This window comes from Rhipicephalus sanguineus, chromosome 2, assembly GCF_013339695.2.
Source record: "Rhipicephalus sanguineus isolate Rsan-2018 chromosome 2, BIME_Rsan_1.4, whole genome shotgun sequence".
Taxonomy (NCBI): Eukaryota; Metazoa; Arthropoda; class Arachnida; order Ixodida; family Ixodidae; genus Rhipicephalus; species Rhipicephalus sanguineus.
Genome location: NC_051177.1, coordinates 34,974,804 through 35,002,553, shown reverse-complemented (window position 1 = coordinate 35,002,553; position 27,750 = coordinate 34,974,804). Strand labels below are relative to the sequence as shown.

The 27,750-nt window shown below is 47.1% G+C and overlaps 2 protein-coding genes across 2 annotated transcripts; one reads left to right on the top strand and one right to left on the bottom strand.

Annotated features, from left to right (window-relative positions):
• The first annotated feature begins 58 nt into the window (after positions 1-58).
• On the top strand, positions 59-5,299 carry LOC119381144 (uncharacterized). Its single transcript, XM_037649114.2, has 3 exons — positions 59-143; positions 554-767; positions 4,658-5,299. Exons 1-3 carry the CDS (start codon positions 59-61, stop codon positions 4,812-4,814), a joined length of 456 nt encoding a protein of 151 aa, XP_037505042.1. The 3' UTR covers positions 4,815-5,299.
• A 1,310-nt stretch (positions 5,300-6,609) lies between these two features.
• On the bottom strand, positions 6,610-13,026 carry LOC119381143 (uncharacterized). The gene is made up of 3 exons (XM_037649113.2): positions 12,580-13,026; positions 9,258-9,487; positions 6,610-7,040 (listed from the first exon to the last, which is right to left on the bottom strand). The coding sequence occupies exons 1-3, from the start codon at positions 12,632-12,634 to the stop codon at positions 6,930-6,932; spliced, it is 396 nt and encodes a 131-aa protein (XP_037505041.1). The 5' UTR covers positions 12,635-13,026; the 3' UTR covers positions 6,610-6,929.
• Between the last annotated feature and the right edge of the window lie 14,724 nt (positions 13,027-27,750).

Genomic DNA, 27,750 nt, shown 5'->3' with positions numbered 1-27,750 from the left:
CAAACGTTACCTGCCGTTCGCCTAGGAACATCGTTACAGAAGACGCTCGACTTTCAACATGGTTGCAAAAAGGTCCAAGCTTGTTGTGCTGGCGGTACTGGTGTACTTGGCAACGTCGCTTTGCTACGTATCGTGCAGATCACGTGAGTCGAAAACATTGTCACTTATTGAGTTTTTCTGTGTTCTTTCTGCACGAAGCATATGTTTGCGATTAGGCCTAATTAAGAGTTCCCAGTTCGTCAAGCCTATTCTTAATTTACACGGTAAATTAAGAACACTGTGCTCATTTGCTCAGAATATGCCAGCTTATACTAGTATATTTGACCGTTGGGGACAAAACGCTTGGCGCAACACTTGGCCGGAGCCGCGAAAAATGTCGGCTTCGGGCATATATTTTCCAAATTTTTTGTTTGAATCCGAGCAGGTCACATATTAATTGTATCAGGTTTTACGCATGCGCAAGATGCATCGAAAAAAAAAAAGATAGGCATAATGTCATGGTGATAACGCATGTTCGGGCGGCATTGAACTTTTTTTACATTTTCCCTTACAGTTCATTCCAGCGAGTCCTTTCTGCCAAAATTGCGGATAGCAAGGACGCTGTACGGAACTCCGGAGGAAAAGTTCTTCCAGTTCATGGCCTACAAAAAGCTGAAGATAGCTGTGAAGATGCAGAAGATAGAATGTTACAAGAGGTCTTTCTGCCAAGTTTCGCGTGCCTTGGGTATGAGCTCCTCCAAGACGTCATTCGTCGGCAGATTCATGGGGTAAGTTTTCTCTTTTATGACTTCACTTCCGCCGTGTGTGCGTTGAAAATATTTTTAAGTACTCCGATTTCACATGCACCCATTCAACAAGGGTGTAACTCCGCTTTCGATGATGTCATATGCCTGATTGCAGTGCGGATTTTATGCCATGGGAAACGAAGAATAAACGGTAGAGGTCTGTTAGGCGTCAATAAATTCTCCGCGCTGGGGGGAGTCCAGTTGCCGACGTTTCGCGTCCAGACTCCAGCGTTTTGCTCCGCTGACACGAACGGGATTATATTTTAAAAGAATATTAACATTACAGAAGCGCCAACATTTTTTACTGGCCCTCCAGTGACAAGGGAAATAGACAGCTTTCTCGTGACGTCACCGCCATGAGTGTCGCCAGGTCCCAGGATCAGACCTCCCTCTTTCTCTCCCTTTTCCCCTTACCCTTGTGAGGAGTAGCAGGCTAGAAACCCGCTTTCCAGGCCGACCTCACCTCCTTGCTTGGGGGGGGGGGGGGGTAAGCGCTGCTGAGGCTTGGGTGGGGGTAAATACGTGCCCCTATTGCACACACACCCCTGCCGACGCCCGTGGTCACAGCTGTAGCTTCTCATTGCGCTAGCACACAGACATGGCAGCCTCAATGACGTCAGTGCACAATTTATCACACGCACATCGTGTTACTTTTTGATGGCGACTGTTTTTTCGCCGATTTATCACTTATCGGTACTGTCACTTGAGGTCAGATTTGCCTGTCCTGCTGTCACGCGTTTTGTCAACGCAGCCGCTAAACATGCTAGCACCTATAAAACCCGAAGATGGCGACCACAATGACGTCAGTGAAAGCCATCTATGCAGTAGCGAGAGCCCCGGCGCCGGGAATTTACCGACGCTAGAGTGTACTAGAACAGGGGAGTGCTCGGAACGGCCGCAGCACCAATGTACAGAAAGTGAAGCCTAAACAGGGTCAATATACCTGCAGCGCTGCGATCGTTAGTCTGCAATGTGCCGTCGTTTAAGAGTTGCGCGCGGCTCCGGCAAAGTGGTGCAGGGGTAGAATGCCCGCTTCCCACTCAAAAGGCCGGGGTTCGAATCGCAGCTGTAGATGGTGGGTGCCTATTCTTAGTGTCACCTTTTTTAGCTGTGTTGGTTTTTTACTTTCTTTCTTAAAACTAGCTTCTGTTGCTACGTCGTGCTACAAAAAGTAACATAAAATGTGAAATCTTGTTTCGAGTCTCATCTTCGCGAAAATCTCGGAGACCATACTTTACGTTTTTGTTCAATCCCGGGCGGTGGCGCTGAAAATAACTGCGCTCGCTCTTAAATTTCTTCTATATTGCTTCATATTTTGGGTTACTTTTTGAACCAACACGTACCAACTTAACCTAAATTTAAGAAACAAAGAAAAACCAATACAGTTTCAAAAGGTGACACTAAGAATAAAAACCCACCATCTGCAGCTGCGATTCGAACCCGGGCGTTTTGAGTGGGAAGCGGGCATTCTACCCCTGCACCATTTCGGCGGAGCCGCGCGCATTTCTTAAACGACGACACATTGCAGACTACCGATCGCAGCGCTGCAAGCGGATTGACCCTGTTTGGGCTTCACTTTTCGAAGCTCGTTCCGGGCACTCCCCTGTTCTAGTGCACTCTACTTGCGAGCAGAACCACGTGACCAATGAAAACATTCGTATTTATTCCGTTCTGTTCAGGGAAGCTTGCAATTGCAAAGGCTTCCCTGAACACACACACACACCGCAGCAGTAAAGACATAGGCACATTTTGGCAAATGCCGGGCCGCGCGTGCGTTCTGCAGTGTAGAGCTAGGCCTAATAGGCGTCGGTAGAGTGTACTAGAACAGGGGAGTGCCCGGAACGAGCTTCGAAAAGTGAAGCCCAAACAGGGTCAATCCGCTTGCAGCGCTGCGATCGGTAGTCTGCAATGTGTCGTCGTTTAAGAAATGCGCGCGGCTCCGCCGAAATGGTGCAGGGGTAGAATGCCCGCTTCCCACTCAAAACGCCCGGGTTCGAATCGCAGCTGCAGATGGTGGGTTTTTATTCTTAGTGTCACCTTTTGAAACTGTATTGGTTTTTCTTTGTTTCTTAAATTTAGGTTAAGTTGGTACGTGTTGGTTCAAAAAGTAACCCAAAATATGAAGCAATATAGAAGAAATTTAAGAGCGAGCGCAGTTATTTTCAGCGCCACCGCCCGGGATTGAACAAAAACGTAAAGTATGGTCTCCGAGATTTTCGCGAAGATGAGACTCGAAACAAGATTTCACATTTTATGTTACTTTTTGTAGCACGACGTAGCAACAGAAGCTAGTTTTAAGAAAGAAAGTAAAAAACCGACACAGCTAAAAAAGGTGACACTAAGAATAGGCACCCACCATCTACAGCTGCGATTCGAACCCCGGCTTTTTGAGTGGGAAGCGGGTATTCTACCCCTGCACCACTTTGCCGGAGCCGCGCGCAACTCTTAAACGACGGCACATTGCAGACTAACGATCGCAGCGCTGCAGGTATATTGACCCTGTTTAGGCTTCACTTTCTGTACAATGGTGCTGCGGCCGTTCCGAGCACTCCCCTGTTCTAGTACACTCTATCGCAAGTAAGTCATGCGGTACGTGCCTATGGCGATATTGGTAACAAACCGATTTGCGCAACTTGTGAAGTATATATGCAAGTAAGCTGGTAAAGGTGGCGCGAATGGTCTGGACCACTTCGAGATCATGTGACGACAAAAAAAAAAGAATAAATTGGCGCGTGGTTCATTGCTTTGGAGGAGAAAACTCGTTCCCAGTAGAAATGACCAAAGTCCAGGGAAAATCTAGGGACTTTAGAAATGTCGCCAGGGCCGTAACTAAAGGGGGGGGGGGGGTGAGGGGGTTCTGACACCCCCCGAAATTTTTTCATGCTTTAACTTTTCGGGTGGCATTAAAGTACTTGCACGCCTTCACAGCGACCACCGGTTTCCAAAGTTAGCCGTTCTACACACAAACACACCCCGAAAAAAATTCCTGGGTACGGCCCTGAATGGCGCTTTCCGCGGACTCGCCATGTGCCCCGGTAACTAGTAATGCGAAGCAACAAGGGTGTAGCCAGGATTTTTTTTTTATTTCGATTCCCCTGAGTGGGTAGGTGCCAATCATCCCACGAGTATCATCACCATCCAGGGCATGCTGCAAACGTTGAACAAAAGCGTAGGGAATGCAAACGCGTGATACCGCTGAAAAGAGCGCGCTACTCGCTTCTTCATCGTCTCACTTAACGGTGTAGCAACCGCACTTCTCCGTTTGCTGATTCTTTCGTGGTGTTTCCCGCAATCCGCCTTTATCACGATGCCATGGCGCATATGCGCCCTTCCACTAGCGGAAAATTCGCGAAAAGCCTCTATATCTCGGAGGCTGTCGTTCTGGCGATACCGCTTGTCCCGGTCCAAAAACGGCAGAGGGTAGCTAAGAAAGATGAAAAAGGCGGATTACACTAAACTCTCAGCGCTCACGAATCATTTAGTAACCCCCAGACAGGCCCGTAGCCAGAAATTTTTGTTCGGTGTGTGTGTGTGTGTGTGTGGGGGGGGGGGGGGGGCACTTGGCTAATTGAGGAAAAAACACCTTTTATTATTTCTTATCGGTAAAATAGCCCCTTCATCAAAATATGGGGGTAGGAATAGCCCCCCCCCCCTGGCTACGGGCCTGCTCCCGCAAAAGATTCAGCGTAGAATTTGAAGGGTCGCCGCCCACGTGGAGGCACCCTGAACACCGCGCCATATATGCAAATAAAGTTGATTCCTTCTACTATATAATGTACTTTTTTTTTATTGTGCAAACGCTCAAGTAGCCGCTCTTCTGTAATCCTAATCAATAAATGTATTCTTTATTTATCCCTCACCCAACATTGCAGTGGCGTTGCGGAACTCCCCGACTCCTTCTTGGGAGCGATTGGAAAGGGATGGATTGGCCAAAACTGCACTCAGGCTTACAGGTCCTGCGACCGAGCCAAGGACTACGTCCGGCGCATTGTAGACGCCGTCTTGAACACAAAACCTAGCGTGGAATGAACACCGAGAGTGTAGTGACTTGTTGAAAGCTCCTTTATTTATACAATGCGGACGAGATATATGGCTCAAGAGGAAGCATCCTTCGGCGCCTTCGCTACCGGTTCCAGCAGAGCTGCCCCGTGACGACTCCCCAAGCGGGACTCGGGAGACCTCCGTATGCAGATACTAGTGTTGCGAGAGCATGCTTACTGTTCTTAACATTGCAGTGCATTAATAAATGACACGTTTTTGAGCTCTGAATTTTGTGTGTGGATACATGTGAGCAAACGAAGAAAAATTTACCACAGTTCCACCCAGTGTGAAATCTGCAGAAACAGCAGAGCTACGGTGCTCATGTGTTTCCCTTGCAATTATGTTTGGATGTCTGTGATTATACGTTATTTGTAGAGTGGAGATGTACGGGAAAGGATGTGTGGCAGCCCCTGCCACACCCGCCCTGCTACAGGGAACTTAGGCCTTATACACGCTCGAGCCGCCCTTCACCGTTTCATTGTGCGGCTGCCGCTTCGTCCGCGACCTAGGGTGCCTTGATGCCCGCGCGGCCCGCTCGCGCGCATCGAGGCACTCTACCGCGACCTAGAGTTACTGCATTATGAGACTGTTACGCCATCTATGGGTGTAACTGGGAACCGGAGCGTGACATGCGACGCGGACACTCGTCTGCCGTCCGGCCTAGCGCTAAAGCAGCTCTGCTGTTAAAAGATAGTAAAATTAAACAAAGACGCCTTCCTTTCTGCAGGCTGGTTTAATTTTGCCTTCCTGTTTTCTTCGTTGACCCAGACACTCACTTGTCGAAGCCAGCTTCGAACGTGTGACTGAATGATCGGTTTGTACTCTGACAGGCTGCTGGATTCTTCACACTCTACCAGTCACCTCGGCAACCTACGAAGGGTTTCTTGGCTTTGGCAGTGGAGGCCAGTAGCGATATAGCGCGTTTTGCACGGTAAACAGACTCAACCTTTGCGATGAATGTGATGACAAAAGATATTCGACAGTGTTCGCTCAATGAACTAAGGAAGCGCTTCCTAGAACTGAAGGTGCCTTTCCGTTTATACAAAGAAATAATGCGGCGGCCTGCGATGGAAGGCTCACCAAGGTACTGCCAACAAAATCATAGCTGGTGGATACCACGAAACGGTTGACTTCTGCGCTGAAGCTACGAAAGTGGGATCAGCTACGAGCCTCGTGGTGACAGAAGGTGCAAGCGCATGGCATGCGTGTGCTGCAGGGTGAAGGAACCTCGCCTAACAGATATGTGCGCGCCGTACATGCTGCGACATTAAAGGAACAAAACGTACTGTGTAACTGCAGGTATTAATTCGCGCGCATGTACACGATGTCTTAGTATTGGCATAGAGAACGTCTTGTTCTTCTGTTTACTCATCACTATAGTAGGTAAACTGTGGACTTATAATCGTGTACTGTTATGAAGCATTCGCATTAACCACAGGCGTGCGCAAAGAAGGGGGGGGGGGGGGAGGGGGGGCGACGCGCCCACACTTTAATCTTTTAAGGCGGCGCCAAGTCGGCCCCGTACCTTTCCTCAGTCGGGCCTCTCCCGTCATTGTTCAAGGTAATGGCCATGCAGGTTTTTGAATATAATGGCAGCCGAAGACCCCTGTTGCATTCCAACGACTATTTACTTCCCACGTTGTTTGCCGAGGACCAATGGGAGGCCGTTGTGAGAAGCACGTCATCGCTCCATTTTCACTTTTGCATGCATTGCGAAGCTTCTTTTCGTTCGGATTCAACCAATTGGGAAGGAGGCTGGGGTCGCTGCGGCGTAGGGCATTAACGCACCTATATCGTAGATTAATTCTCATTCATGAGCTCGATCTTGCGGGAATTCGTCGCTCGTTGGACTTCTGAATTGTAAGACAGTAAGTTTCACTACATTAAGATAATGGGAATTAGTGACAACAAAGAAACTACAGTGTGTGCATTTAGTGTACATTATATGTGTACGTATTGATGGTTGTTGCGTGCGGGACGCTGTGTATGAGGTTAGCATTTTCTGACGAAGTACAGAAAGTATGAATCAATGTGAGCGAGACGTGAAACTGGTTTCTGCAAAGGAAGACTGGACTTCAGCTGCCCTGCAACACGGCAGTGGTGTCATGTCGCAGGTACCACGTAGAACTGCTCCTCGGGATGAGGCGGCTCTGGGCTGTTCTCCTTGTAGTCGTCTTCCGGGTACCTGTTTGGCCGGATGCCGTTCCTGACAGCCTGCGCATATTTGCGGGTACAACCAGTCGTCAGTAACGTTGCAGCAGGCAATGTTTAAGGTTTCAAAAAATTTTTAGAACATATGTTCAATGTCTTCAGAAAATGTGTGTAATTTAGCGTAGAACAGAGCCGGCCACCAGTGCACTATTGTATGAGTTGTACAGAGGCCAACACACTTCTCTAAATCGCTGGAACGGCACGTTCCAGCACGCTCCGACGCCGTATATACCGATAACAAATGAAGGAAGAGAATTTTTGAGGGTTCGCTTCTTTGTTTGACACCGCCTTATTGAAAATCAGCAGATAATGAAGCCAAGGAAAGTATAAAGAATGTTAACTGTACTTTTTTAAGTGTATTGTAATAACTGTGATGTATAGATGTGAAGAAAGTAAAGTGGACAAAAAGACAACCTGCCGCCGACAGGGATCACAAGGGTCGCAGGTTCGGTCCCTGCCGGCGAGAAGTTGTCTTTTCGTCCACTTTACTTTCTTCGCATCTATATCGCAATTGTTTCAATACACTTAAAACAGTACAATTAACGTCCCCTATACTTTCCTTGGCTCCATTATCTGCCGGTTTTCATTAATACCGATAACAAGTAATTTAAGATAGCCCACGCTTGACAATCCATCCTAAGCGACCATGCATGCCATAATTTGGGCTTTTTCAAACCAGGTGTAATCGGCAAACGTCGTGGGTGCAATCCGAAGCGCGCCGTTCCAGTATTCTAGAGAAGTGTGTTGACCTCTGTACATTCGTGGGTGTACTACGGCCTGGAATACATGTAAGCCGATTCGCGCGATACGAGTTCTGTCCGGTGTGCGGACAAAGCAGTAGCAGTATATAGCAGCCGGATACATTGCACTGTATAGGAGTCCGGGAGTGTTCGCCGAGAAAGCTTCAATTTCAAAAGCAGCAGTCCTCTCCATGATACTTCTCATTCTGTGAAAGACATATCGCATAGCCACAACTCCAACTCGCAGCCATGCATGTCTCAAAGGTTTTGGTGCTGACCACGAGTTCACAGGTTCTATCTTCGACATGTCGCACCCAGGAGCCCCGGCGCTATGCGATGATTGGACGTAACGGTGCATCAGTGCGCGCCGGTGCGATTTACTGAAGATGCTATAATCGCCGATATAAAACAAGAAGGCACACCCTTGTGCGACAACGTTTTGACGAGCGTCTGTGTAACGGGTGGGTTGATATTACAGAACGCTGTGGCTACACGGGCCGCAGCCGTTCGGTAAGAAACGCCTGGAGTGATTTTGTCGAGCGGCCATAGCAAGGCATGCAAGCTGTACTATATAGACCCGAGCTATCGCTGTCCATTCTTCGTAAGTTGATATGACAGAGCTTAGTGGCCGGGCTTATTCTTTTCTTCTGCGTATAAAGGTTATGCATGTTAACTACGATGGAATACTTGTAGCATTGAAGGGACACTAAACAGAAAACCGATTTTCCTTGTAATAGTAAATTACTCTTTCACAATACCAAAATCCCCACGTTTGCCGCGAGAAAACGCGCAAATAGAAAATGCGGGCGGCGACGCCGCCTTGAAATTCCCGCATTAGTTGCCATGACGTCATAGATTTTGACGGCGTCTGCTAGGGCATACGAGTTCTTAATCGGTAAAAATGAAGCAAATTCTCTTCTGAGGGAGCCACAGACTTAAGAAACTAAGTTTCAGGAAATTTCGTTGAGTCAATGCGGCCAAAATACGTAAAACACACACACACACACACACACACACACACACACACACACACACACACACACACACACACACACACACACACACACACACACACACACACACACACACACACACACACACACACACACACACACACACACACACACACACACACACACACACACGCTGAAATCAGTGACGTCACCATTGGAGATATCGGCGGGAAATTTAAAGATGAAACTTTTGACATTGATTTTTCTCATTTATTAATAAATCTATAATGATGAAATTAGCAACACTAGGGTTCTCATGGTATAATTTATCAGTCTAAACTAATTTACTGCTTCCCTTTAGTGTCCCTTTAAGAATAGCCATAAGTGAATTCATTTAGGGCATAGAGAAAGAGAGACACATTTCACAACACACACACAGGGCAGCGTTTCACAGGCGGTCGCTGGGCTCGTGTAGCTTTCGGCACATCATTTAGGGCACACGTGTGCACGAAACAAAGCAGCTCTACCTGTATGTTTTTACGGACGTTCTCGACGACGGCGGCGGTTCCCTGGCGGACGCCCGTGGCCACGCCCTGGATGCCTCCGCGGATGCCAGTGCCCACGGTGGCGGTGGCGTTCTGCAGGTTCTCGCCGACGCCCACCACGACGCCCAGCAGGCTGGTGTTACTCAGCACGCGGTTGCACACCCGCTGGCAGCGCCTGAAGTTGGACAGCAACTCACTCTCGCTCGCTGCGCCTGCCGAACAAGCACGAAAATCGAGGTTTTTTTTTTTTAACACGAAAGTGTTTTATGCCGGGGTCCACCACGGCACCACTGACGCATTTCCGTCACGGATATGATGTTGTAAAATATAAAGACTAACATATGGCAAAGAAAAAGTTTCGTCACCGGGAGTCGAACTTACGACCTCTCGTTCGCCAGCGCGCAGCGCGACACGACTCCGCCACAGACGGCATGTTCTCTGCTATGGTAACGGCGAGCTATTTATGTACACCATTTGCCGGTGACGGTACTCAAAGATCGGCGGTACAGCGTGTTTTCGTTATCACTAGCAAGATGGCGCGAAGGGCTCGAAGAGCACACTTTAAAAGTTGTCCCCCACGCGGATTAGCGCGCGCATCGACAGGGCGTACGTGGTCGCTCGTGCGGGCGCTTATCTCGTGATCTCGGTCGTTTGTGCGTCTTGTGCTCTGCCTGCAAGTTTCCTTTGAGAGCACGAAGGACACCTCGCTCACTGCAGCGACCGCTTTTGCGAAAGGAGCGCGCTGCTCACACAGAAATAAGTCACAACTGTGACAGTTCGCGCTCATCCTGTGAATGTTCATTCCGCGAGTCCTTTCTGCTTGAACAGCGCATTGCAAGTTTCGAGCGGCTTGCCGTTCTTCGCGTAACATTACAATTTGATGCTGTAGCATTCATTCCTTCGCGCTTGGGGCGAAAGAATGCATAACAAACGCTCAGCTACGTCTGTGAAGACATGTTTCACTTTCGTTTTATACCGATTCCTATGACAGAGGGATCAGCCATGTTTTTTCAATGCCGCAGGAAAGCAACTTCGCAAAGTGGAATGACGGTGAGGTCTTAGCCTTCATATCTGGAATCACACAGCGGTTAATAATTACCAGATTATGCGCAAGCTCAGAACGTTTACGACAAAAATACGGTATATGCTAACGCTACAACGTTTTGATATGCAGTAGATGATAAAAATCCACGGACCATCCATTCCGTGAAGATCGTCGTACAGCGAAGATGTCTATACGCGATGATCCACATTGCGGCATTCCTTGCAGTGGCCCCGTCCTCCCCACGTTGGACGAGCCCATTGACAACAAGCTTCACAGCGGGGGAAAAAAAAAAAAACAAGGAGCGGTGGCGTGCTCCTCACAATGGCCCGCCTTTGGTCGCTAGTTAACCGGCAGTAGTAGTAGTAAAAACATTTATTGCCTATATAACGTTTCTGGGCAAGTGGCTGGGGTCCTCAGTCCAGGGCTCCACTGAAAGATGAGAAATAAACAGTTCCTGGAACGCAACATTAGGGGCCTTCGGCTGCCATTATCGTTCAAAACCTGCGTGGCCATAACTGAGTAAACGTACCGGGCAGACATCGCGCCGCCTCCTTGATGATAAAGCCTCCCCCCCCCCTTGCCGCCCCCCTCCTACGCACGCCTATGGTGGTGGACATCCTTCATTGCCGTGTTGCCTCGTCCTCGCGAGTTTACATTTCGGAGTCTTCAGCTTTCCGCTGGCGAAGTGCCTCAGCTTCGCGAACTCGCACATCGGATGCGTGGGCTCTCTGCTGGCGCTCGGCCATCGCTTCGCGAGCTCGCAACGCCGCGTCTCCGGCACGGCGACGTGGCACGAGTCTATACGTTTGAATAGCGAGATCACGTGATGTCGTGAATACCCCGCAAGATTTGAAATGCGCGCGCTTACAGCTGATTGGTCAAAGCGAGATCACATGACCTGTACGCCGGCTCAGGCAATGACGTTTTAGCGGACGCCTAGTGATGTCGTGAATCCGCCGCTAGATTTGAAATTCGCGCTTTACAGCTGATTGGTAAAACCGAGATCAAGTGACCTGCCGGCTCAGCTAATGGACCGCTAGGAGTTTTCTGCGGATGCTGACTAGTACTGCTACGGCGGAGGCTAACCCAAGACAGCTTTGCTGTAAGAAGAACGCCAGAAAGTCCATGGAAAGTCCCAAGACAGCGGATCCCGATAACTTGGCTTTGCGAGTACCTATAAAAAACGAAACTTTCACACATTTATTTATCAGGATCTGAGGAACTTCAACGAGACCACGTAAGCACAATGAAAACATAACGCAAGACGGACACATCTGCTATGTATATGTATTAAACATGCAGCAACTAAAACATAGACGCTTACAAGGCTGTACATTTGCATTATACCAGATCACAATGCAGGAACACTGACTCTGCGAATATGTTATGACAGTCAACGACGTAACCTTTCCGAACTTTATGCGGATCGCAAGGGTGATATTAAAACTGAACTATGTATCATGTTAAAATGAACCATGGTGCACATTTCTGGCAACTGGAACTAAGGCATGCAAATTAAGCACAACGATGAATCAGTATTTATACGCGATCAAATCAAGCGTATAGATGCATTCTTGTATACTCCAGCTTATACACACGAGCTATTGCAATAACACTCTTCGTTCGAAAAACAAAACAAAAAGAAAGTGTGCTCAAAACAAAGGTTGCTGTTACTGCGTTACAATCTATATGAATATGTGGACTCTGGAAAATAATGCTGCTAGCACGCGTTGTTAAATTATCCGCGAATGTTCTCGCTTGCGTAAAGACGTCGCTCTGCTGGCTCAGGCGCTCTGGCGTTGCGCCGCTAAGCAGGAGAGCGCGGATTCGACTCCGGGCTGCGGAGGCAGCATATCAATGGTAACGATGTGCGAAAACTCCCTTGTACTTCAGTTTACCTCAGCAGGTGAAAGTTAATCCGGAGTCCCCCACAACGGAGTGGTACTTTATAATAGGCAGTTTTAGAATAGGGCGAACAGCCCTATTCAGAATGTCAGGCGAACAGCCAGGCAAACATCTCCAGCTTCATTAAAATGTTTATCTCTCTCTCTCTCTTAACGTGGGTACCCAAGAGGATAGCGTATGACGCATGCTCAGTGGCGACAAACGCTAACACAAAGCTTTGCGTGCCTAATTTTAAAACTGCCTATCCACCTCTCAGTTTTGACACTACATACGTAACAATCCAACATTTGTTTTAATCATAGGGTTAGTTAACCAAAGGCAAGGTGCATAGATTGAGTTTGAATTGATACGAACGGCTGTGGTGAAGGAACACGAGCGAGACGACGACGACGGTGCTCCAAGCCGCCATGACGACTCCTCTGCGAACCTGCTCACAGACAAGCGGTCACTGCACGAGAGATCGATGTTTGGCGGCACGCCGGCTTTATGGGTTCGGGTGGTGACATGACGCAGGCGAGAGCTATCGTGGGCTCCCGGAAGAGTATACTCGCAGCCGAAGTCAATGACCCCGTGTGGAATGCAGCCTTACGAAATTTTATTCCGCACACTGCAGAATATGCAGCACACCTCGAAAAAATCATCCGCGTCGTTTGAGTACACAAGACGCGCGCGCCGAGAGCTGCAGGTGTTTCAATAAGGAACCGATACTCGGCCGAAAGCGAGCATGCGGCGTGTGTGTGTGGGGGGTGGGGGAGGGCAACAACTTTCTAATCTCCGTCAGCTCGTTGCTCAGCTGTGGAACTGCTTCCGCCGGTAAATCCCCGGGCAAAACCAGAGCTTATGCGCGATGTCATGTACACGGAATTCATTACGAGCATGCGCATGCTGTCTATAGTATAGCTAAGGTGCACAATTAACAACGCGGGCGGTATGTAGGACGAGCAACCCCCCTCCCTAAAAAAAGAAAAGGAACCCCCTCCCCTTCAGTGCACTGTCAACAATGTTAAATGCCGATCTCATAACAATGTATCTACAATGCAACATAACGAGGCAAAATGAGAACGTAACGATTACTTTTCGCAGCGTTTAAGCGCAGGTACTTTTTCCAAAGACTATGAAAAAGATAGTATGTGTCGGTGTTGCCACTGTCGCGCGACCACGCTCCGCGATTCTTTTCTTCTTCTTCTTCTCTTTTTTAAAAATTAGGCGTCATTGACAGTACCACCCAGTTAACAGAGACAGAAGTGCAGGCTAACAGGTCGAAGTGCAATCGCCCATGTTTCTGTCTCTGTTACTTGTGGGGGCGAGTTTCAATCAGCGTATACTCTAAAATCAACAAGAACCAACTATCGCCCCCTTTGTTTGTTATACTTTACCAGCCACGGTGGTCTAGTGTTTACGGTGCTCGACAGCGGACCCGAAGGTCGCCCTGATCGAATCCCGGCCGCAGCGGCCGCATTTCGATGGAGGCGAAATGCTAGAGGCCGGTGTGCCTATAGATTACTAGATTAGAGTGTACTAGAAACGTTCCTAGTACACTCTAACCACATGGTCAAAATTTCCGGAGTCCTCCACTACGGCGTCCCTCATGATTATATATCGCAGTTTTGGGACATAAACCCCAACAATTATCATTATTTGTTCTACTAAGTTCACATACGTGCACGTGCGGAATAAGACGGAGATAAGACGCGGCTATATGCCCGAAGCTTGATCTCTAGAAGTGGCGGATCTTACTTGCACAGGAAATAAAAAGGAACAATCAACAAATAAAAAATTGGGCAATAAAATGAGCTAATTACTTTATGGCAGGTGATGCAGTTAACGAGTTGAAGCCGATAGATAGATTGAAGCCGAACTGTACGTGCGCAATTGACAGAACACAGTTAAGTTTACGTAACTACACATCATGCAGTGAAGCTAACAAAGTATTAACTTTGGAACCAGCGAGTTTGTCAGACTGGCTTGACCGGGTCAGGAGACAGCTACAGGCAAAAATGGGGAGGGTTTCTGAATGCGGTACACTCTCAGACGAAATGAGCAATCGTAACACGAAGAACGCAGGTAATGACAGCATTGGCGATTTTGTTTAAAAATGCGGACCAATGAGCAGCTGGCTGGAGGTATACCGTCATCAAGCGTGACGTCGCAGGCTCAATGACGTGTGAAGTGAAAACGCAATCTGCCTGTGTGCCACACATAAGACGTAGAATGTGATGATAGCACCACTGCACCGCTCACTCACAATAGGTATACCGTTAGAAAAAATAAACGATGGTAAAATTAAAAAAAAAGAAACGGTGGTAAAAAGTTACTAATCATGTCGATTTCTACACTTCTTCAGTAAAACTTTTATTGGGCCTAGTTGGTACATCTTTGGGCCTTTGAGTACATGTTGGGCCTAGTTGTCTCTTCTATTCTTTGTGGTCCGTCTTGATTTGCGCTGAACTTCTCTTCTTAAAGGCTACACTTCTTAGTGATCGATTGTTACTATATCGCGGTAAAGTACTACCTATCTACCTGCATAAGTGGTCAGTGCAGTACATGGATAAACGGTATAAGAAGCATATAAGAAGTGGTATAAGAAGTATAAGCGGTATATGTAAAGGTTCATGCATTGTCTTGGCCATTGTTATGATCGGCCTAAAGAGTTACTTGGCAAGTCTGACCAGTGCGGCCAGCGTGAATTACACAATGGTTAGATCATCGAAGAATGCCCCTCCGCTTCGATTCCCTAGAAAAGTGGGCAGGCGGGCGGGTCTGGTACAATAAGGTTTATTAATCATCATCATCTTCCAAGGATGTCAATATGAAAGCTTTTGCGCGCGGCAAGGCTAGTTTTGTCTTGAAGATATTTTGTGCGATGGCATTGAATTTACTGTGAGACGGACTGAACGTTTCCGATACCAAAGATGGCAGCTGCGCACACGAGGGAAAGTTTAGAACCTGTCGCCACCATTACTCCCCTGGAATGAGAGTGATGCGGAAGAAAGATGCACTCATGGATGTGTAGGACCAACAAAAGACCGCACCTACCGTATGGTGACCCTTTCATCGAAACTCTGTAGTCACTGTCCCTGCAGCCTGGTACACATGGGACTTCCTTGCTTAACACTACGATAGTACCAATGTTAAAACAGATTCTCTAGGGACGTCATGGTAGTCTTATGCGCTGTATATATATTGTGTAAATATTCAATTGATACCTCGTCTTCATAACATACCATTTTCAAAATCTGCAAGTGCGCTACCCTGCACTGCACATTCGCCCAACTATTGACGGCAGCTGTTGTGCTTCAAGTGGAGAAGAGGTCCTAGTTGCACGACCTTGGGCTTGTCTATTATGCGTGCTTATATCAAGAGAGTTGAGTCTACATTTTTCGTGTCATAGCACAATCAAACTGCGCTTGAACACGCTGTTTGCAGAAGTGGCTAGCCGCCATCAGTTGGGCTAACTGCATCGCAGGAAAGCTAGCTTAACAATTATGAAAAGGGTCTATCCCCGCCTTCGTCATCGTCTCCTTCTTCCTGCGTTGAAGCTGACCTCACCAGTTCTGCGCCGTCCGGGCCTTCGCTTCGGGGGTGGTCTCCAGAGAGGCTTCCGCTATTCTCAGTTCGAGGGGTGTAGTAGGCTTTCACACAATTACCCGTTTCCCGGCCCACATGGGCTCAGGAGTTCATCCAACAGTTCCGAACGTCAACGAACTTGTCCATAACCGTGCGCAAGAAATCACTTGCCGCGGCGGTCCGGGCGGGTCCGGAGGCGGGTTCGAGGAGATCTTCAGGGATCCACTTGGCACTTTCCACGAAGTTACGTCTCACTATCAACTGTCAAGGCGGAGGTACCCCCTCTCGCATTCCAAGTTCACTATATATACCGCAGTCGGCTCTCCGGATACTGCAGGCAGGTTCGTTCCCGTCTCGTAGCACATTTTAATCACTTTGCTGAAGGCATAAATCCAGGATGCCCTAGCTGTGGGGTGGATAATTGCACACTCGCTGACATGCTGTGGCAGTGCCCGTCGTTACGTAGCGCAAACTTCAACACAGGGCAGGACTGGGACAGGGCTCTTAAAAGCCGCGAGCTCTCGGTCCAGCTGTCGGCAATCCAGGAGGCCTGCGTACGGGCGGAGGGCCACGCGGCGTGGGCGCGGCCAGCAACTGCGGCGGAACCTCCTTCGGGGGTCGTCTGATCCGGGTTCTCCAGGACCAAATAAAGTTCATTTCACCATCACCAGTTCGTGGTCGCATCACCGAGGTCAATGAATGTCGTGTTGTGCCACGTTATGCAACGTTGAGATGAACTACAGTATTTCTGTATGTTCTACAACATTTACAGTAATGTGCTACGACGCAGTGAGGCCTACATGCAGATGATACGCATAAGCAAACTACCCCCCTTCCTCCCCATTCCCCCGTCTGTGAATATTTCGCCAAACGCACAAGAGCTCATCGGTAAAACCTGTGCTCTTCCGAAAGTACAGCTATAAATATCCGAAAATTCCTTCATAACGCACATGCCGCAATGTAACGTTGATGCTGTTCAGTACGTTTGTTTCTTTCAATCGCGTGCTCATGATTTTCTGTACATAATTACTCAACGTAGTCGCATTACTATGTTGTCTCTAGTATGAACATTAGCGTACCAATAATTGGTGATTACTGAATATTGCAAGAGAAAGACAGCCTCGTTTCCACTTTCTTTATTTGTAATTACCTTTCAATGTCCTTACACAAGCATCGACGTAATATGACAGCATATGTGGCACACTTGCTGTTGGGCTAGTTGGTAATATGTCATCTTGAAAATTAGGCGCGACTTGGCACTCCCTCATTCACACACGCATTCACACACGCAAGTACTCACGACCACACCACGATGTTTCTGGGGTGTACTTGCGTGTATGAATGTGTGAGTGAATGAGGGAGCGCCGAGTTGCGCCTAATTTTCAAAAAGAAGGCTCCGCTGTACTGCTGGCAATCATTATGCACTTGCGTTAGCAGTGGTAACTACGTGATGGAGTTAAGATAGTCAATGGTTAGGTTGATCCAACGGTTATTCAGCCTGCTTCGTCCCACCATGTTCAGTGCCTATTACGAGCGATCCAATCAAGGAACGCTGTGACGCGCGTGTAGCCTCCGGGATAACGGCCGCCGCAGCCGATGCCGAACGACACCAGTCCCACCACGTTCCAACGAGAGTCGGGGCCCCGGGCCAGCATGGGTCCCCCAGAATCGCCCTGCAAGAAGAGGACAGCGTACCTGGACTTATAGGCTTGGCCTGGCTGTGGCGTCTGCTATGCTAAACAAGGCAGCGTAAGGAGACGCAAATACACACTAAACATGAAGCTTTCGAACGGATGACACTCTAAAGAAGTATATGACGAAGTAGGACCTTTACAAAGGCAAAAAAGATGGTGTGGCCGCTGTAGGCATGGAGTCACAGACAGACGCGCGCAGGGTTCCCATTTAGGGGGGGGGGGGTCAAAGTTTCATAGCATCCTCCCCCCCTCGTTGGTCGAGTCCAAATGACAACATGCTTCAGAATGGATGAAGAAATGAAAATGAAGCGATGACGTGCTGGTCTGTTGTCGCCCAGGTAATACGGTGCCGTCATAGTGATTCAACGTTCGTATCGTCTTATGCTGGAATAAGTATTTTCTTAGCTCAAAGCTTCGCTTTTAAAGTTGGTAGAACACGACACGTACGAGATCCGGTGGCACTCATGTAAGTGCGTCTCATACCTGGCAGGAGTCGACGCCCGTTTCGTTGCGGGCACGCCCTCGGTGATGCCTTCGGTTGCGGTAGTATGGAAGCCAGGCGCTTGGCGGAAGATCTCATCGCATTCTTTGTTGCTGATGACCGACGCGTGACGGTCCTGAAACCGGGGCGACAGCTTGCCCCCTGCGAATTCAACAAATCAGTTAGCCATGCTGCATCAGCGGGATCCTCCCTAAGATGAATGAGAATCAGTGAAAACTTTATTAGGGTCTGGCAAGACGCGTTGGAGTCGCGCAACCGGCTCAATAGCAAAGTTGCGTAAAATTTTTCATGCAACCGAAAATGTTAAATCCATTAGTAAGGAACCGTTCGTACAAAATAAATAAATAAATAAATAAATAAATAAATAAATAAATAAATAAATAAATAAATAAATAAATAAATTAACACTTTCGCGTTAAGATTGCCGAAGTCAATTCTCGCTGTTCCTGGGTTGATATATACTGTCAACCCAGGAACAGCGGTGCATACCGGTATACCCACGACCCGTACGATGGGTCGTGTTATGCGCCTATGTGCCAAACGTGACTGATGGAAAGGGTTTCATGACGCACGCGGCATGCCCATCAATTTATTCGTGGAATGACCTGCGAATCGTGTTCGTAATACACTCATATCCTCCTATGCCAATTTGCTACATACGAAGTTAAGGAGACGACCACGAGAGCGTCCTGACGTAGGCGGCTAGATAGATAGATAGGTAGACAGATAGATAGACGCGGTCAAAGGGTCTTTGGTTGGCAAAGAAGTGCTTCGCATTTAAAAACAAACGTTCAATGACAATATAATCATTGCCAAGAAAACACCATGTGGCAGTCATTCACTAATGGTGTCACCAAGACTCGTCGGCGACACGATGGTGCCCAGCAATTCACATAATTAAATACGAAGCATTTCTTAGCGAACCACAGGAAATTTGACCGTTTCTATCTATCTATCTATCTATCTATCTATCTATCTATCTATCTATCTATCTATCTATCTATCTATCTATCTATCTATCTATCTATCTATCTATCTATCTATCTATCTATCTATCTATCTATCTATCTATCTATCTATCTATCTATCTATCTATCTATCTATCTATCTATCTATCTATCTATCTATCTATCTATCTATCTATCTGCCTACGTCAGGGCGTTCTTGTGGTCGTCTTCTTAACTGCGTATATACTAAAATTGGCATAGCATGCACGACACGAGTATACGACGAACACGACTAATTGGTCATGATATGAAAACTCACAGGATCCCTTGTGCATCCGCCTCAGTAGACTCGACGGTGAAAGCCATCTTCTTTTTTTTTTTTCTAAGTCGATGCACTGAACCTCCCGCGCCCCCCTCCGAAAGATTTCTGCAACTAACGCAGTTTTGCACCGCCTTCATGATCGGAGGCACTGTAAGCTTTGTGCACGTCACCTTGTTTTGCACTGCCTCCGGGATCGGTCCACATTTGGCCAAGCAACGGCGTCAGGTGATGTCATCACCGCCACCACGTGACGTTACAGTGACGTCTTCGCGTGGTGATGATTTTTGTATCACTCATGTTGACGCCGCTGACGTGGGACGCCGGTCAATTTTTGCGTTTGATGAGGCATCTAAGGCCTTCACCTTAATAACGTCAAATGCCTCTCGCGTACGTCATAAACCCCTTTCCCTCAATCACTTGTGGCGCACACCCGCATACCACCGTCCGTGAAATGCGGGTATGAGCCACCCTTAATTCACAGTCCATATGAAGCCAGGAACGGCGAGAAGAGACTCTTGAAATATTAACGCGACAGAGTTAAGCATCTCGCGACGAAGAAAGCAACGGTTCTACCTCGAATCGAACCCAGACATTCTGCGTGACAGTCAGGTGCCCTACCATAGAGCCATGTCAATGCTTGAAATTGCTTCCGAAAAATACCCTATGCAGGTGCCATGTCCTGGCACCGTCAATCGCGATTGCAGTGTTGGATGTTCGCTTTTATAACAATGTAACAAACATTACACATGCACTCCAATGACTCAGCATCCTATGCTGAAGTGTTGCCTGACCCTGGAGGAGTACGACGATGACTGCTACTTCTAATACGCACATCATCGCACCATAGCGTGCACTTCGTTTTGATAAATGTAATGTCTGCACTCTAACGTGAGTGCCGATGGTATGTCTAGTCAGAAGCTACCCTTTAGACGCCATTGTAGTGGTATTGCTTGGAAAGCGCACAATACGCGCACAACCACTCAATTCACCCAAATACGTCAATCCCCCACATAAAGCCTGGCTCAAAGAAAAAAAAAAGCGGCGTTGTCTTATCACGGCCGCTGGCCTAATACTCGCTTGCTGCTTCGCATGAAATCGACTCCTACTATGCATCGGATCTGCCGGAATTTTTATCTTGTAATCATGGGGACACAACTTCATGCTCGCTAAGGTGTTTCATATCATGCATTGCTACTGATCATGCGGTTATCCGCGTCACCACATGCTGCATGCCCAGGAAAAGGGCGATATACCTTCAGAGAAAGAGAGCGAGGGAAACAGCCCTTGCCTACGTTTGGTGGCGCCGGTTTCACAACACTGTCCGTCGGGCAGCACTCCAGCGGTAAACCGTCGCGGACGCTGCAGGGGGGCGGTAGGTCATCGCGACGGACCGCTGCCTCCAAGGCGGGCACCAAGTAGCGGCATGGCCGGACTACAGTGGCGGCACGCGCGCACTTCAACCCCTCTAGTCCGGCCGTGGTAGCGGGCACACACAGGCCTGGAGTGCGGCCTTCACCACCCTCCGTGCAATGGCCTGGCACTTCTCGGGCCACAGCTCGGTTAACTCAGTGTCGCACCGCACTGTACATAAGAATCCACTCGTCAGCTCATGTGTACTGTGGGCAGCAAGTGTGGTATGCTTGGCGGTGGGAAAATGATTATTGTTAGGAAGAGAAAGGTAGCGCTATATCGTCTGCGGTCCATAAGGAAGCACGGTTCAGGGCTACACGGAAGAAAGTAGAAAAATAAAAAAAGTACACTACAAAAAAAAAGGGAGTAAAAAGGGCGACCTTTTGTCCCACAACAATAAACGTCACCTATCTCGCATCCCTTTCTTTGCATAACACACGCGACGGTGGTCTAGTGGTTAGGCTGCTCGACTGTTGACACGAAGGTCGCGGGATCTAATTCCGACCGCGGCGACCGCATTTCAATGGAGGCGAAACGCTAGACGCCGTGTGCCTAGATTTAGGTGCGCTTTAAAGAACACAGGTTGTTCTAAATTTCCGGAGCCTTCCACTAAGGCGCCCTTCATAATCGTATCGTGGTTTTGGGACGTAAAGCCCGAACAATTATTATCATTTCCTTGCATTATCGCCGCGCGCCAGGCACTTCCAGGTCACAAACGGCGCGCGCGTTATCAGCGTGACATAGCATTATTGATGTGAAAGTGGCGAGCGCCGAGTTTTCAAGAAATCAAACGCAAGCAAGCCAGATGTCGATTATTGTTGTGGGTCAAAAGACACCCCTTTTACTCGGTCTTTTCTTACACTCTACACTCTAAGACAAAATCGAGTATTTGGGGAGTATTTCTGCCACACAACAATAATCGTCATCTGGCTTGCTCGCGTTTCCTTTCTTGAAAACCCAGCTCTCGTCACTTTAAAAAATCGAGTATTTGGGGAGTATTTCTGCTACACAACAATAATTGTCATCTGGCTTGCTCGCGTTTCCTTCTTTGAAAACCCGGCTCTCGTCACTTTCCTATCAAGAATGCTATGTCACGCTGATAACGCGCGCGCCGTTCGTGACCGGCTAAGTGCCGGGACCGCGGCGATAACGCGAGGAAAGTACGCGAGGTGGATGACGATTATTGTTGTGTAGCAGAAATAATCCCCAAATACTCGATTTTTTCTTAGAGTATAGATGTGTAGAGGAGATAGGAGATTTGCACCAACGTGCGGAGAGGATGTCCGCGCGTCTCCGCCGGCGAAGCGACAAAGGCGATGTCCGCTAGTGACGGCTGCCGCAGAAAGACCATATACTGGAGGTTGCGAAACAACATCGCCCTCTTTCCTGTTGAAGAAATAGGAAAGAGGGCGAGAGAGAAAGAGAGAGGGCATTTCAATGCAAGAAAAGCAGAGAGGCCCGGCAGATAAGCTTTGTCTCTGCGGTGTCGGCTCCTCGGACTACGCAACAAAGGATGCAGCAGAAAAAGCCGTAGGCACATCAGCTGGTGTAAACACAGCAATACGTACTTGAGGGAGATATTAATACAACGAATATCAAACGCCGGTAGGTGCACTGCGGTCGAATACGGTAAAGGAAACACATAGTGACATTAGATCAACACAAGACAGATATTCATATAGGTAGGAGGAAAGTTGAAATGATTAAGGAAATATGCCACTGAAGTCGACGTTTCAACACGGGGACTTATTTTCACCGGAACTGTATATATATTTTTTCGTTATTTTAACACGCGCACAACTTTTTCCGGCTCAAAGCCCACGAACAATGACGGGAATAAGCACCCGTATGCTTGCATTTGCCTACTCTTTGTTTTTGTTTTTTTTTACTTAAGGACGTTAATCGGGCATGAGGGAAGAGTTGCTTCGTCAGATGACGCACGCTAGCAGTTCTGAAGCTAGCGACGCACCTGTTCCATATACTGCACGCGTACCACACCCGTATATTAGTTTTCGTTTAACACAACACCCAGTTTGCGTGTGACTGTCACTTACCTAGCGAGAGCTGAAGGACAGCGAGTGCAGCGGCGACAGCAGCGAACTTCTTGAAGTCGTAAGCGGAACAGGACAACAGCTCGACTCCAGACTCGGGGCCCATGGCTCGTTGGTTTTCCGGCCCTTTAGTGTCGTTTTTAAGCTCTTTTATAATGCGCTAATAGAGCACATTCATGCAGCAACCTTAGCCGGTGGCATTACCCATTCTTTCCACTCGCCTACCTCGAGCACACTGCGCGGAAACACACGACCGCTCGCTGTTGAAGTAGACCCATCACGGGAGGAAATATGAGAAAAACACACTGAAAAGAAAACGGGCAAGGAGTGTCACGACAAGGTACCTAAGATCGTCGCCCTTGCCGTTTCCCCCTCGCCATTTTTGGCGGGTTGTTGTTATTAAATCCAGCGGATCGAGGAAGTTACCACGGAAAAGCGCAACCGGTGGCCGGGATCTTTCGATACAGCTCCTTTGACACGTGCGCTAATCGAACGGTGTGCTTACGGTGGTTTCAGTTGATGCAATGTAGATTCGTACGGAATACGAGCGGTTGCTGTTCGGAAGCTTCGCTGCGCGCTTCGACACGTGTTGCAATGGAGTCGTTCACAGGTGCAAGGAGTGGCGACGGCAACGACCGACGCCTTTATCCGCGTGTAATGTAGCGCAACCGCCACCCCTTTTTTTTCTTTATATCGTTAAAAAAATGGCTGGAACGAAAGTTAGCATCGACATGCATTTTTTATCTCTCGTACAATAATTACTGCCATGTGCTTTGCACCTTTGCATATGTAATTTCCAGATCAAAACAACAACAGAAAAATTCCGCAGGAGAGAAAATCGTGGCACTCTGGTGCTTTCGTGCGAGCAGTTTAAAACAACAGCGTGGATTCAGTGTACATAAAGCCCACTTCTTCCATTTTTGCCGTCTATGAAGAACGCAACAACCTGTGTAACGTGTGGGTGTTCGTTTAGAAAGAGCGTGTTAATTTATGAGACAACTGTGTTCCATGACTTCCTCAGAAATATGGTTATAGATTGATCCCTAGAAGGAGAAATGAAGGCCAAGCAGTGTTTTCTAGCATTGCGATTTAATCTCACTGCCGGCACATCAAAATGAAGTATTCAATATTAAATTATTTTCTCGCATATACAGCAAAGAAAAAGTTCTAAAGGTTCTTAAAACTTTCCAGGGTCAGTATTTAACTCCAGTGGAATATAGTGCGTACAGTGTAGCCTGACAAATAAAAAAAAGAAGAGAAAACTAAGATCTAGGGTTGAGCGAGCAGACACCATGGCGTCACAGCGGGCCGCTGCAGAAACTTCAAAGCAGCGCAGTCATCTGTGTTTCTTTGCATCTTCTGCGGTTTACCATGGACACTTTAATCAGGACACCATCAAATTTTGCAATGGCAGCGTTTTGAGCCAATCATATACGTCGCAGCAATCTTCTGGGCCAATCAGAGCTGAGAAGATGGCGAATTCGACACTATATTTAAGGCGGAATTCAATAATGTCCGAAATAGCACGCCGCGTCTCCTGTCACATTATCAGCGTAGCTTTTTAAGGCGAAACATTCCTTGCTTCTTCACCAGGGTACGTCGTTCATCGTCGTTTACTCGACCGATTTGTGGATTTTGCCCAGACAGGCTGATTCAACCCAGACGCCAACGCTTGTCGTGAACAGATTGCAGCTGGACGAAGGAAGTGCCCAGGCCAGTGAGCCGCCATCGCATGCTTTCACACTATCAATATTCTGAGTCATACAACTGTTGCATCTGTACATGCAGGTCGTGAGTAACACCTCGTTGCTCTCTGTTTCCCAGTTTTCTTTGGTGTTCATTAAAACAAATTAGACACGCAAAAGCCTTCAGTATCCTGGTGACTACTCTTCGACGTTGTGGGTAGAAATGTCCCATAAAACCACTGAGACACAGCGGCAAGCATTAAACATGTATAATAATTTCATGCTTGCGTTCTTTTAGCCATCCGCTTTGGGTGACATACCTCGCAGAGTGCACTCCCAAAAATATTGAGCTGCGTTATCTGGCATTACGTTAGTACGTATTGTACCACTTCTCCTTCAACGTTGCATTACGTGCAAGAACACAAATTTACCAACGCTGTTTCTGTATAGAAAGGCATCGAGGCAAAGAAATGTCTCTGACTATGTAACAAGCAAAGAGAGAGAGAAAAAAAAGAAGAATTCAACAAAAAAGGTGTGTGCTGTTTAATAGATGGTATGCATAGTTTCACTTACACAACTTTGGCACTGCCTACACACGTAACATATTACAGCGCGACAATCGCACACATATCCATTGCAAGGTCATATACCCTCACGAACGAAGTAAAACACCACCCAAAATGTAACTTCAAAAGCGAAACACACTGATGGCACATAAATAAAGAGGACAAACATTAGTGATGCCGTATTGATTACTGGCAGTGAGAATATACGGGTTCGCACACTTCCATCGTCCTACATGTTCGCGCACATAAGGTGCGCACACCTCTGGCACTCTTTTGACGACTGCCGCAACATGATGCTGCAGTCTGATGAGTCAATGTGATGAAAAACGATATGAACATTTCAGTCTCCGTAATCGAAGCAGATATGGTGTTTGATTATCACCCGTACTACGTTTCAAGTGACATCTTCTCCGCTTAATGACCAAAGCTGCAGCCGTCATTCTGTTCGATGTATAAACCATGGCACAGCATCAATTAAAACAGCCCTACGTCGTTTTTTTTGTAGGGTCGTTCTAATAAATTTCACGCGTACGTTTCTAACCGTATCGATGTTTCTTCATAGCGTCAATGTAGTAACTCAAAAGATAACAACAACAAACAACAAAAGAAATCAGCATCTGCTGACAGGTGGTCCGCTTATGCCGCAGCAAAAGCATACTCCAGTGCTTTGAGGGAAACGAAGTTTAAATTCTATAACACTACACTTCCATCACTACTCAAAACCAACCCAAACGCTTTTGGAATGTTGTGAAACCCGCGATAATCGAACTAGCTCTTACTGATGAATCAGGTGAGACATCCCAAGCAGCCATGTGCTTCTGTACTTAACGTGGTTTTTTCTCGTTCATTTTGCTCCGCTCAGTCTGGCATCTCTCCGTCATTCACTGCACCTAGCTACCTTCCAATGGAACCCATCTTACTCGACTCTTCTGGTATCAGCTCTATTATTAACACGTAAAACGATCGTCCTCGTGCGGTATTGATTGTGTCACGTCGAAATTTCTGCAGGCGACTGCCGAATAGTTCCTTATACTTAACCTTATTTTCACGAAATCACTGAACAACAGCTCCTTACCCAGAGACTGGAAAACAGGCAAGGTGGTTCCACTTCATAAATCCGGTGACACTCACAACCCTCATAACTATAGACCCATTCCTTGACATCATACCTTGTAAAATATTTGAACACGTCATTTTCTCACATCTAGTAAATTTTTTGGAATCAAATAGGTTTTTTCATAAGAGTCAGCATGGTTTCCGTAAGACCTTCTCATGCGAAACGCAATTACTAACATTTTGCAATGATCTTCACGCATTTTTAGACGCCGAGGCTTATAGTGGACGTATATTTTTAGATTTTGCAAAGGCATTTGAAGAGTTAACCACCACTTACTCTTACTAAAACCTCAGCCAACTAAATATGATCCCTTGGTCTTTAATTGGATTCGAGAGTTTCTTTCTAACCGAACGCAATATGTGACCACTAATGATACTGACTCTCCTGAAGTACCGGTAAGCTCAGGCGTACCCCAAGGCTCTGTTTTAGCACCCTTACTTTTTTTAATTTACATCAATGACCGTCCTAACCAAATCTCAAGTACTATCTGTCTGTTCGCAGACGATTGTGTCATATCGCGCGATTGAAAGCTCTAACGATACGTTAACACTTCAGCTTGATCTAAATAACACTTCAACATGGTGTAAGCTCTGGCGAATGGAACTTAACACGTCTAAATGCAAACAATGAGAATTTCCCGTAATCAGTCAGCCTGCCCTACTTACTTACTTAACAACACCCCCCTTGATCAAGTACTATGCTATAAATACCTCGGGTCATATACTAACAATCTTTCATGGAAAAAGCACGTCGAACACATAACGTCGAAAGCTAACCGCATGCTTGGTTATCTTAAACGAAAACTTTTCTTTAGCTCCAGCGAAACTAAAACAACAACTTTACATCACTTATGTTAGATCTAACCTTGAATATGCATGCGCGATATGGGACCCTGGCCATGCTTACTCTGACAAACATAATCGAAAATGTGCAAAATCGAGCGGACCCGTTTCCTCCTTAATAATACCATCGAACCTGCTAGCGTCACTCAATATGAAACAACACTTGCCCTTCCTCTCCTTTCTTCTCGTAGGAGTTAGCTCGTCTTTCCCTCTTTCACAAGATCTACTATCTAACCATGAGCTCAAGTCCAGATACATTACACCAGCATCTTACATCTCCCCACGTGTCGATCATCTTGCAAAGTTCATGTACCTTCACAGCGCACAGTCACCTACTCATATTCATTCTTGCCGAAAACATGTCACGAGTGGAATCGCCTGCCTGCGTCACTTGTCGCTATCAGAGACACAGATCGTTTCAGGAAAGCACTAACAACGCTTTATAAGCCTGCACCAAGTTGCTTCACTACTGCATTTGCGATTTATTGTTTGATTGCACTTACCTTTTTATACTACGTCTTTTTTTTTTTGTTAGTCAAATATTGAATTGTGTTCTGCTTTGTTACTTGTATTCATTTTTTTTTTGTCATTCTTGTAACCCGGTATGTTTTCGTTCCTCTTCCTGTTCATTACTTTTTGTATCTATATTTATGCACTAAGTACATAATCGACTTGTGTTTTAGTATCCGCTGCCCTTCTCTGTTTATCACTGTTTTTTATCTTGCGTCGTATTTTCGTTCACTGATGTACAAATATAATTTCTTTTGTTACATTTGTGCTCTTTTACCTACACTCTTATATTTTCTTCTTCCGTTACAATAT

Bases quoted from the DNA above. Each gene is read 5' to 3' on its own strand.
- LOC119381144 (XM_037649114.2), top strand. From the start codon at position 59: ATGGTTGCAAAAAGGTCCAAGCTTGTTGTGCTGGCGGTACTGGTGTAC. The intron at 144-553 runs GTGAGTCGAAAA...TTTCCCTTACAG, and splicing joins CTACGTATCGTGCAGATCAC to TTCATTCCAGCGAGTCCTTT. The intron at 768-4,657 runs GTAAGTTTTCTC...CCAACATTGCAG, and splicing joins TTCGTCGGCAGATTCATGGG to TGGCGTTGCGGAACTCCCCG.
- LOC119381143 (XM_037649113.2), bottom strand. From the start codon at position 12,634: ATGGCGGCTTGGAGCACCGTCGTCGTCGTCTCGCTCGTGTTCCTTCAC. The intron at 9,488-12,579 runs GTTCGTATCAAT...CTTGTTCGGCAG, and splicing joins CGTGTTCCTTCACCACAGCC to GCGCAGCGAGCGAGAGTGAG. The intron at 7,041-9,257 runs GTAGAGCTGCTT...AAATATGCGCAG, and splicing joins ACGTCCGTAAAAACATACAG to GCTGTCAGGAACGGCATCCG.